Below are 12,465 nucleotides of genomic sequence, written 5' to 3' on the forward strand. Positions count from 1 at the left end.
GAGATATCTCACACCTGGTTAGGACTGAGTGTTAGAACTTGCCTACTCTAAATGGTGTAGATTTTTTTGGCTGAGAGGTTTTTATTTGCTTGTTCTTGCCCATTCAACGTGACACACTTGTCTTCTCTGTCTGTACTAGAAAAGCACAAATCCACAGTGATCATTTTGAATCTAGGAGGAGGGCTTCATTGATTTGACAGAAAGTGTTTGTTTGAAGCCGTGTTTTTATAACAGAAGGTTTGAGCTGAAGTTGGAAACTCTTTGTATTGTTGGCATGTGTCATGCAATTAAGATTTTAAGTCATTGCAACTTTGTTTTGTTAAATATTAGAAGAGTAACATCTTAATCCACCCAGATCCTGTGTTGCCTTCCTGTCTCCCAGGGGATCAGTTTCTGTAACAGAATATACTATGGCTTTCCAAAAGAAATGGTGCCAGTCTCCTGAACACTGGATCATCAGTGACTGGACGTTAAACCCGAGCTGTATGCCAGGACCCCATGGCGGTCCTGACAGGCTCATCTACCTGGGAATTATCTGAGAAGACTTAATTAACAATGGGAAAACCACCGGCTTCCTGCAATACTCCATAAAAATCTTCTACTTCAAGCTAGATTTGGATACTTCAGGCAGTTCCAAATTACTTAACTGGATAGTTTCCCAAGAAATGTTCGACAGATAGAACACGAGTGCCTGGGTAATTTGAGAACTGAGACCCCAATTACTTTCTCTGCCCACCCCATATCCTTACCTGTTCAGTGAGATTCACACTGGACCTTTAAACTTGGCACAACACAACTAGTGCCTGAAAAAGGTCATCATTCTGTCTTCCCTAACTCTACTGTGGTTCAATAGAACTTTCCAATGGATGTTGAACTCCACATTTTTGGTAAAAACACACATGGACGACCTGGTAAGAAATGTGGGGTGTAGTGATTGGAACCAGAACCAGGTGGATCTCATTGACTAAAAGATCCTTGACTGAGGTTGTTAACATGTCCCAATCAGGGAGCCCTGCCTGACAGATATAAACAGGAGATTACAGAGCGTGTCCTCATTCTAGGGACTGAATCTGTGCTGGCTGGTGCTATAGTCAGTATGTTACTGTGAGTTTCTGCTTCCTTTTTTTTTTGGAGGGGGAAACCTGATTCCTGAACTGGCTGAATTATTTAGTCAGTTTGTTAACCGGCATTCCTTTTAGTGAATGCTGATTGTTAAACTCCTGATGCACATAATGTGTTTCAGGTGTAACTCAATTGTCATTAGGGGGTTGTTGTTTCACTGGCTGGTTACAGCCTGTGTGTTACTCTTTTCTCTTTTTACTCTTTTTGAGAAAAGGATAATAATTTTATGGTATGGCTTAGCCCTTGGACTCTAGTTTCCTTTGTTTTTTGTATGTGTCTTCACTTTTTATTGGTGTTTGGACTGAGCACTTGTGGAAGACATACATTTCACCAGAGGAGCTGTTCCTGTGGGGAGGCCTAGCCCTGGGACTGGGCCTCTGAAGATTGAACACCTGTGTGTGGGCTGGGAGGTGAGCAGTTGCTATATCCTGGAGTTTGGCAGCAGACCTTTCCTTTAGGAGTGGACCAAACCCCTGTGAGTTAACTGCACCTGTACAATGTACTGTTCCTGTGAGTGGGCCTGGTTTTCCAAGGCTGGGCCAGGACTCTATGGAGACTAAACACCTGTGTGCTGTGGGGTGTGCATTTGCTGCCTTCAGGAGTGGACTCTGCCCTTGGTTGTGGACTCTGTTTTTAGCAATGGACTCTGCAGTTTGGAGCAGACTCTATTTCTGACATTGCATATTGTATACTGGAGTGGACTCTTCCTGGAAATGGATTCTAAATTTTGAAGACTGCATAGATTTGGACTGTGTACCAGAAAGGACTCTGTTTTTTGGTAATTAACTGTATTGTGGTGTTTCCTGGGTCTATCACCTGCACTGTCTTGCGTGTCCCTGGGTCTGGCAGGCCTTACCGTGAGCTGGGAGGCTCATGGTCGTCCTGAAAGCTGTCACCCCGAGAACCGGAGGGTGAGTAGGCCATCCTGTGAACCTGAAGGTTGGTAGGTTGTCCTGAAAGCCGGAGGGTGGGTAAGCCACCCTGATGCCAGTCACCCTGAGAGCCAGATGGTGGGTAGGCCGTTCTGAGTGCTGTCGTCCCGAGAAGGGGTCATCGGGATGAGCTGTCCTCGAGGTGGTCGAAAGGTGTCAGAGCAGCCGAGAGCCAGAAGGTGCGTAGGGGCGGGCTGATATCCGGAAGACTTGTGGGCTACCCTGCATGCTGTCGTCCCAGGGAAGGGGACGGGCTGTCGTAGAGGTGGCCGGAAGGTGTGCCAGGATAGCCCACTGACCGGATGGTGCATTGGAGTGGGAGAGAGCTCAATGGTATGTAGGGGCAGACCGAGAGCCAGAAGGTGGGTGGCCGTCCTCAGTGCTGTCACTTCAGGTACCGGGGCGGGCTGCCCCAGAGGTAGTCGAAAGGTGCTGAGGGTGGTTCGTGAAGCCGGAAGGTGGGTAGGCTGTCCTGACCGCTATCACCCTGGGCAGGTACTGAGGCAGGCTGTCCTAGAGGTGGTTGAAAGGTGTGTCAGGGCGGACCGAGAACTGGAAGGGGCATGGGGTGGACCGAGAGCTGGAAGGTGGGTAGGGGTAGGCTGCCTTAGAGTGGTCGGGAAGGTGGGAGGGATGGGGGCTTGCTGGGTCTGTATTGTCTGCACTTTTGTATGTAACAGTATTGTCTAATGTACAAATGTCATTGTCACTGTCTTGTCATATGTGGAACTGGGATTTGAGGTTTGTCCTCATCTCCCTGTAAAATGGTTGAACGATAGGGTTTGGGGCCTGGCTTTGCTGATCCTCTCCCTTGTAAAATTGCTGTCTCTTGTGTACAGCTGTAAATGTTTTTTGTAAACTGTTTTGTAATTTGTTTAATAAAATAAATAAAAATAAACAGGAGATTTCAGAGTGTCCTCATTCTAGGGACTGGCTCTGAGCGGGCTGGTCACAGCCCATGTACTATGCTCGTGTGGATAATGGGTGACCTGGTGAGGGGATACCGGTTTCTGTGCAGTTATTTCATGGAATCAGGGGAAAGTTTGAACTGAGCAGCAGTCCGATGTCACTCCTTGGAAGATATGAACTGCTGTTTCCAGATCAAACTGAAAATGAGTAGAAGCGAAACACTGAACTTGGTTAAGATGCCAGTGTGAAAGTTAGTTCAAGTGTTGGTCACTCTGCAGTCTGTTTACAATTATCTAAACACACAAATAGAAAATGGGCCATGCCACGAGCGCTTCATCCGGAGACTCACTGACGATGTTACCGAGTATGGTGATGAAATGTCTGCAAACAAACCTTCCAGCTCAGCGAGCAAACTTCCATCCAGAATCTCAACTCCAGCTACAAATCTTCTCAAAACTCACTCTGTTGGCAATTTTCTTAAAACTATCTGCTTTTGTTTCAACTTTGGCATGGGAGCAAATTGATGATCAATTTCAAATAAAACTATTTAGCTTAGGTTGGAAGCAAATAGTTTACTTCAACTAATTACATTTCCAAACAGTGCTGTTATTCTCAGGAGTACCTTTGTACAGTTAATTGTCCAGTGAATGTTGTGTTGAAAGTTTTAAATGGGAACGCTGGGGAATTGTATAATTAGACGTGTGTTTCATATTGAAACATAACACTAGAAGGAACTGAACAATTGATTCATCCAAGGAAAAAATGGAGAAGGGTTTTTTGCGAGCCGAGTAGACAGGTCTTTACTATCCCAACATTGTTCGATGATGTCAGCTTGCTTCAGCGTTGTAGTTAAGGAAGGAGAAAGGTAGGAATCAATCGTTAGTCCCACTTTTGGTTTTGATCCCTGTTTGATCTGAGTAATAAAATGTAATAAGAATGCATTTTCAGCTTTGTTGGCATCTACAATAACGACACCTGCTCTCTTGGCTTTCACATGAAGGCAAGCCATTTCAGCTAGCTACAACCACCTCTGATGCTTTGTCATCGCAAAAAAATAGTTTAGAGTTGGAAAAGTGGAGCGAAAACGACATCTCCCTGCTTTGGTTTGCTCTTCGATTGAAATAGGAAAGGAGGAAAGTTCTGAGCGATGTAAAGGCTAATCAGAATCAAATATTAGTAGCTGTATGAGTTTAACGGAATGAAGCAAAATCTCATGAACAACTGATAAACAGAGTAGATAGGGTGCAGTTTCCCAGAATCTGGAGCCAAGAGCTCATTTCTAATTGAGTTTTAAGTAGGAGTACTTTGTTTTGACTGCAAACTTTAGATGTTCAGTCCTATTAATATCAGATAACATTTAATACTGTTCAGTTAAATGAATAGTTTCATGCCTAAATTATTCCTTTCATTGAGTTTCCAAGCCACTGTAACATATGGCATAAAATCTCTAAATTATTGCAACTGTAACATAACAAAGTCTGCTCGAATTAGCAATGTTTCTTCCAATAGAGAGCTAACTTTCCTGGGAAACCATTTGCCAGCAAATTCATTTTTACTGTTTCACTTAGCCCCCACTCTATACTTATTGTAATGTTGTGCCTTGTTGTCTAATCATTGAATGTACCATTTGCAAAAACCCTGTGAGAAACTTTCCACCGCAGTTGAATGCGGAAAAACAGATCTCACAACTTGATCTTGTGCAAGTTCCTTAAATAGAGTAAATATCATGACTGTGTCAAAAATATCACTGTCATGTCTGCTGGATTCAATAAGCAACAATTTTTAGTCAAGTGTGTGTACAAGGGATCAAAACTTCTATTTGGATAGAAGTTGTGTATAAATGTATAGCAAAAGCAGGAGATTAGCACTGTACGTTTGAAGAGGTAGTGAAGGCAGGATAAGCCAACCCTCCCCACCCCGGCACCGGAACAGATTCTATAAAGTTCTGTCCCTGTTACATAGTTATGTAATTTCAAAACTCATCAGTAACTGGGTAGCCTGTTTTTGGGACACTTTATTCTGCATGTAACAAATACATGCAACCAAATATCACCACGAATAACCTGATGTTAACACATATTCCCTGATACCATTTCCTACTATTGTCCACCTATGACCACTGTGAGCAATAATGGAGCTAGCACATCTTTTGTGGCTTTGTTCATTCTAAGAAACTGTCTCACTTGTACTGTTTATTTTCTACAGGGAGGCAAAGGGAGGATAGGAGTGGTTATTTCATCATATATGCACTTCACCAATATTTCTGCAAGGTAACAAATCTAAATTGAATTATGCTCTTAATTTACACAAGTTTATACTGTCTTTATAATTCCAAAGGATCACTTTCCTTAACAGCGAAGTTTCAAAATATAAGTGCGTAGATTTTTGTTTGCTAATGGAACTTATTAATCATACTGTCTTATACCTCACATCTCATATTGAAGACTTAAGCCCTTCAGTCCCTACCCTTTCTGTATAATCAACAACTGCTAGAGACATAGAGGGCAAGCAAATGACATCTTCCTATCTGCATTGTTATGAAGTTGAAGTCGTGTACTCTACCTTTAAGAGAGAGTGAAAACTGTTTTGCACTGAAAGCTTGTGGGCACCTGTCATGTGACTGACTAACAGTCTTAGAGCATACTCAAAATATGTCACATTTGGCTGTGTAACAAATACCTGAGTTTTGATTGCTGTTTTGACAACTATTCGAATTTAGTCAATCAGTTTAAATTATGACCCATTTGGTTTATAAATCATTATAAATCATTCGGTTTTGAATTTATTGTTTTATCAAAATCAAACCAATGAGAAGATCCGATGCTGGGGGCAGAAAGAAGCAGGCAGTTTTACAGTTAGACAGAGAGAGACCAACAACCATTGCCAGAGTAACTGCCAGCAACACATTATCTATCAAAAGTACTTTTTTTTCCAATGAAACATCTTTGCAGCAAAAGACCAAAGATGACCCAGGGAGATCTACAGCCAGAAGAAGACAGATGTTGACGGTGACAGCTGCCGCTGTCTGGTTTTGAAATTAAATTGACGTAATTTTAATATGGGTTTTATCAGTACAGTATATTGTTATAGATTTGGAGATAGATAACAAACATTTAAGACAAAGGAGGCTTAGAGTTGTATATAGTTGTTGTTCAATGTTCATTTTTAGAGTTAAAGAATAAATTGATATTTTTCCTTAAATAGTGGAATTTGGGAGTTCTTTGTCACTCAGACTTTAACAGATTACGGGGCAAGGTGAGCTTTTCTGGGTGTTTGTTTTAATTAGCAGAAGGGTTCACCACCGTGCTGTAACAATATCCATCCATGGTACTTCGTGATCAGGACATTTCAAATGGTTGAATTGTCCAATTTTTCTTATCTGTTGGAATAGCCATCTTTTCTGTCTTTTTAAACTTAAGCCTTTTAAGTCTCTTGATCATTCAGTTCAGCCTTCCTTGGCAACTGATGATTATCAAGTGTTCACTCTTCTGAATATTTTATTGTTACAGTGCTGATCAAGCTCTTGACAGATTTGCGATGAAGAAGTTCTATGATGATAAAGTCTCTGCATTGATGCAGCCATCGCAAAAGCGGTATGCCTGTACCTTTGTTTTATTTGATTGCAGTTGAGTTTTTATTTATCACTAATAGTTAATGCTGTTGTCAAATATTTAATCAGTTATTTTAGTGTGTTAATGAACACCTTTTTTCAGTAGAGATGCACTTCATTTAAGATTCCTTGGCCAATTGACATGAATTTTATTATCACTGGGTGAACATTTTTTTGCCTCTGATGTTCTCTTGATCCCTGTTGGTAGGTGTACAATATATAGCAATTGTGCATACATCTGGAGAGTGACACAAGGCTGTTGAATTGATCTCATGAGCATTATTAATATTCTTTTCCTGCTTGTTTTAATATTCACTGAAGGAAAATTAATTTTCAAAACGTTAGATCATGATGACTTTGAAGCAAAGTCTTCACTTTGTGCAGTGCAAATAATCCTGAGTTTGACCTGCACTCTACCACATTGAATCTGTAAGTACAGAAGCAGGCTAATCAAAACTTACACATTCATTCAACAGAACATTTTTTAAGTGCTCCTATTATGAATTCAAAAAAAGGGTTGAATTACAGTCACATTACCACAATGGTGTGGCACGAATGCTGTTGATATTCACAAGCACCTACAGGCCCTTTATTTAACAAAGCAATGTGTTCGGTGAACTTGTTAAATGGATGGTTGAAAAACAAATCCAGGAATACCTCATTTCCGGTTTTGTTTTTGAGCGTCTTCTGTCCCTTCTCTTTCAAATATTTTTGTGTATATCCAAACATTGATGCTAGGGTATGTTTATGTAGATATTGTCAGCACACTAAACTTTAGCTGAATGTTTTTTCTTGGGTAAACCTAGCAATTTAACATTGGAAGTTTGTTCCAGACAGTGGATGGGAAGAATATATGATGGCAGGTTTAGAATTAGAATTAGAATCTGTACAGTATGGAAACAGGTCCTTCAGCCCAACATGTCCACACCAATCCTCTGAAGAGCAACTCACCCAGACCTATTTCCCCAACCTATATTTGCCCCTAATTAATAATCTACACTATGGGCAATTTAGCCTGGCCAATTCACCTCACTTGCACATCTTTGGATTGTGGGAGAAAATTGGAGCACCCGAGGAAACCCACGCAGACTCTGGGAGAACATGCAAACTCAACACTGCCAGTCACCCAAGGCTGAAATCGAACCTGGTTCCCTGGAGGTCTGAGACAGTAGTGTTAACCACTGAGCCACTATACTGCCCAGGTGAATTGATTCTGAATATTGTACCAGTGTGTGCTCCCCAGCAGTCAGGGAAAAGTTGTGTTTATTCATCCTCTCATGCTGAAAGGGCAGTTTATTCTTATTATTACTACATCTAAGGCCAATCACCACAGCACGGGGGCGAGTCAAATACAAACCTTTCTGTCGGAGAATAAGGTTCCCGTTTTATCTTTTAATTCATTTGTGTTGGGAACAGGAGTGTAGTAAATAAAATTACAGTGCATGAGATTGGAGGGAAATCCTAATATGGACTGAGAATTGGTTAATCAACAAAAAGCAGGGAATAAGAATAAATTGATCATTCTCAAGATGGCAGACTGTTACTATTGGGGTACTGCAAGGGTCTGTACTGATTCCACAAATGTTTGCAACAGATATAAGTGATTTGGATGTGGGGTCCAGTTGTAATATTTCTAGATTTGCTGATGACACCAAGCTGAGTAGGAATGTAAATTGTGATGAGGGTGCAAGGAGTCCAGAGGATTTGGAGAGGTTTAGTGAGTTGGCTCGATGACAGATACAACATAATATGCATAAGTGTTAAGTTATTCACTTTGGAAAAAACAAATATAAAAGTAGAATATTTCTTAAACAGTGAGAGGATGGGAAATGCAGGTGTCTAAAGAGATCTGGGTGTCCCTGTCCATGAGTTACTAAAAGCTGGTGTACAGGTACAGCAAGCAATTCGAAAGGGAAAATGGAGATTTGAGTCCAGAAGTAAAGATGTCTTGCTGCATCTAATAAACATGGCACATTTATGAGACCTCACCTGGAGTATTATGTACAGTTTAGTTTCCTTATGGATATACTTGCCATAGAAGGAGTTCAATCAAGGTTTACCAAATTAACTCCCGGATGATGTAAGAGTTTTGAGGAGAGATTGAAGAAACATGATTTGTATTCTTTAAAGTTTTAAAGAATGATAGATAATCTAAATGAAACTTAGAAAATTCCTACAGAGTGGATGGTTTCCCCTTGTTTGTGACTCTTGAAGCCATAATCTCAGGACAAGGGCTAGACCATTTAAGACTGTGATGAGAAGAAATGTATTCACCCAGAAGGGTCAATCTTAGAAACTCTTTGCTCAGGGGGCAGTGGAAGCTCAGACATTCGCAACAGGAATTAATAGATTTCGGGAGATCAATGTCATGCAAGGATATGGAGGTAGTGTGAAAAAGTGGTATTGAGGCTATGATTTTGAATTGCAGGGTAGGCTCAATAGTCAGAATAGGCTCAATCTTTTAAATAAGATGCACCAAATCTTTGTCTCAGGTTGTGTTTTAATGTGTCATGCCTGTCACTTTGGAAAACATTATTATGTGCCGGTTAATGCTGAATGAAGTAAATAAATAAGCTTTTATATAGCAATTGTTTAAGAAAGCACCGGCAACCTCAATAAAAGGCTCCTTTGCATCTTTGAAATTGACTCTTTTATATGGAAATCTATTCCATTGGGTCCTTTCTGACCCAGCTGGAATTTGGAAGTGAAACTTGAATATTTCCATGCTAAATAGAATTATAAGTATATTGTTTTGCTTTGGCACTAAATTAAATGCTGACAAGGTTACTCTAATGACCTGTTGAAGTACAGTATTGTTGCTATCACCAGTATGCCAAATTATTCAGTTGTACGTCCAGGCTTGTAACAATAAAATAATTGAAGGTTTTTGTATGTATTAATTTGAGTGATGATTCATCCCTTAAGAGAGCTCAACCGAATGCTTGTCATCTTAAACTTCATAATATCACAAAATTGCAGCTCCTCTGAGTGAGGATGTTAACTTACTATCACATAAGACAGTTTTGTGCTGTTTACTTGAGACCTTGTTGAAACTGTCAAACACATTCGCATAAAACCAATGCAGCTAGGGAACATTTATCTCTGAAATGTAGTCTAAATTTGAACTCAAATTATGGGAAAGGATACCAACCAGTTTGTCTGGAGGTTTGATGTAATGATCATGATAACTGTGCTTGAAATGATGCTCTGAACATTTGCAGACTGCTTTAATATGTAGAGATAACTATTTAGCACTATTCTGTGGGAAATAGCATTACCCTTTAATTGGAAGTTGTAGTTTACCTTTGCTAACTAGTACATAAAAAGTCTATACCAAGTCCAGTAAGGACTTCAAAGGATAATTTGTCTTGGCAGTACATCAGAGAACAGTAGTCTTAAACTTATTGCCTAGCTTGTGAAGAAAATTTGACTCTTTGAAGATTATTATGACGTTCCTATACCAGCATAAATCTGGAAGCTTGTTTATTTTGTTCTCTGAGTAGATATACTGTCATTATATATCTAATTTTCTATTGTATAATGGGCATAACATTTTACAAAGATTTTTTTTTAATATAATCAGCTTCTTAAAATTACAAAAGAATTTCCGACCCAGGCTCAAATCCAGATTTGCAGGATATCACTGACGTGGCAGGAACTTCACCTCACAAAGATTTCCCACTGGCTTCCAGTAACTTTCCAACCCTGAAGTTTTTCACCAACTGAAAATGGGCTCCCTGGCTTGTTCTGGGGAGTTGAACCAAATTAGTCACAGAGGTGACAGATGCTGCTGCATTCTGCTGAGGTTTTTGTATCGATGAGATGTCTGTAAGGAGCCAGAATTCCCTACAGCCTTGATTCCCAGTGTGTCAGAGCTGTAATAGCTAATGCAGACATCTTAAAGCAGAGCCCTTCTTGGGAAACATAATGGAGGTTATGCTTTCCTGAATTTACTTTGAATTTATCCACCGCTATGTATTATACTCTCTTGTGAGATGTTTCTCAAGCATATTTTCTAGTCCCTTTGTCCCAGATATACCAGACAGAATGGAACAGAAGAGTATGAGATGATCTGTATTTTGGTAACAATTTTCTTTCATTAGCTGTCTGATATCGACACAAACTCGACACCATATTTGAATTTCCAAACCAAGTTGCTGAAATGTTTGTGTAATTAGGTTTCATTTTGACTTTACAGAGTAAACCTTTGGCCCATAGGGACAGATTTCATTATCTAAGACTGGAAGAATGAAATATCGATTGTCAAGAACATCGGTCCACACATTGTACACATGCGTTGAGAAATTTCGAAAATAGACAGCATTTTAGCAAAGCACTCTTAGCCATTCTGCTGTTCCTCACCCAGAACTGATATTTTGCTACATCTCTCACTCATTATACTATTAAGAGACAAGCTAATGAACTGCATCATAGCACATGATCTGAGGTTATACAGGTCTCATTCTCCATTCAAACCCAGGATCACTTGAAGCATTATACACTGCTAGAAGCAAGCCTTTTATTGCAACGAGTCACTTAATATTAGTCAGTTCATATACATGCCTGAGAAACATAATGTCTGTGTATAATCGTTTAGCTGTTGGATTCTTCAGTGTCCACACCCAGTTTCTTACATTGTGGGAGATAACATGAGCATTACTGCACAAGATAAAATAACTTGCAGGAGGCAGAATCAAGTTAGTTGTCATGCCTGAAATGACATTGGCTTCAGCCTTATCTGAAGCTACATAGAAGAATTTGAGCTTCAGAACCTGAGCGTCAGATCCTATCACAAACAAAAACTGACAGGTTAATCATCAATTCTGCTCTGGCGTATTCTGAACTATCTGATAAAGGCATCAAAATGCTAAGACATTGAGTTGTGTTTTTAGTATTTGTCTAAAAAGTCAAACTAAAACCATATTTGTGTTTCTTCAGCCAGACTGTGGTGAATCTGTGGAACACATTGCTGCAGAAGGCTGTGGAGGCCAAGTTATTGTCTATATTTAGTCAAGGGTTATGGGGAGAAGGTAGGAAAATAGGGTTGAGGACCATAACAGCCATGATCGAATGGTGGAACAGGCTCCTGTATCTTATGGTCTTTTCAGTTTCTGGGATTGGAAATTCCTGGGAATGTACCCATACTACTTAACTAGTGATACAAGTTTCTATCTTTTCCTCTGTCTTTTTATAGCCATCCAAAGGCTTTTTTGCTACTGTACTGAAAGAAAAACAAACATCTGGATGTTTGAAAAATTGAGACAGCTCACAAAAATACAAAGGATTTATAAACCCCTGGAAAGTCTCTGTCCTTTGGGAATGGTTTCAAACATTTCAATAGGTGTAGGTTTCACTGAGAAGGTGGCATTCTCCTTTACATGAAAGGTCACAGGGACACTTTTTTTAAACTCTGTCATCAGTATCCATCTAACAATACTGGAGCTTTTATGCATTATCACGTTTTGGGTGGAGCCGAAGCAACAGATCAGTGGTTTTTGGTAAGCTTCATAACTTAAAAGCAAAAAATAAAGCTCATTTAAGAGCATGGCAAGTCCTTTTGGAACTTTATTAATGTGTAACATAACCTTTCACCACGTGAGAGTCTGTGACACTAAAATCTGACAATGTTCACACGTTTTGAAATAAGCTTTTTCGGAAGCAGATGTTCTGAATGAGCACTTTTCACAGATATGACCTCTAACATGCTCCTAAAATGATGAATTTCAGTCTGCATGGAGTTAAAACAGAATGTTAGGTGATCACAGAAAAATTATTGTGTTATAGCATTGAAGTAAACCATTTATATTCCGTTCTGGGGAAAAGTCACTCGACCCAAAATGTTAACTCTTATTTCTCTCCACAAATGCTGCCAGACCTGCTGAACTTTTCCAG

At 39.9% G+C, this 12,465-nt stretch overlaps 1 protein-coding gene across 8 annotated transcripts in view; it reads left to right on the forward strand.

Annotated features, from left to right (window-relative positions):
* The window catches only part of LOC122549908 (tensin-3), a 439,923-nt gene that overhangs the window by 314,117 nt on the left and 113,341 nt on the right, over window positions 1-12,465 (forward strand). For all 8 annotated transcript variants that reach the window (XM_087987222.1, XM_043690124.2, XM_087987223.1 and 5 more), the window contains 2 exons: window positions 5,169-5,233; window positions 6,473-6,556. In XM_087987222.1, the coding sequence (XP_087843348.1) occupies window positions 5,169-5,233; window positions 6,473-6,556 (149 nt within the window). The remainder of the gene's footprint in view (window positions 1-5,168; window positions 5,234-6,472; window positions 6,557-12,465) is intronic.

Source organism: Chiloscyllium plagiosum, unplaced genomic scaffold (genome assembly GCF_037043375.1).
Source record: "Chiloscyllium plagiosum isolate Xiang-an unplaced genomic scaffold, Cpla_swu_hap1 HiC_scaffold_5, whole genome shotgun sequence".
Classification (NCBI taxonomy): domain Eukaryota; kingdom Metazoa; phylum Chordata; class Chondrichthyes; order Orectolobiformes; family Hemiscylliidae; genus Chiloscyllium; species Chiloscyllium plagiosum.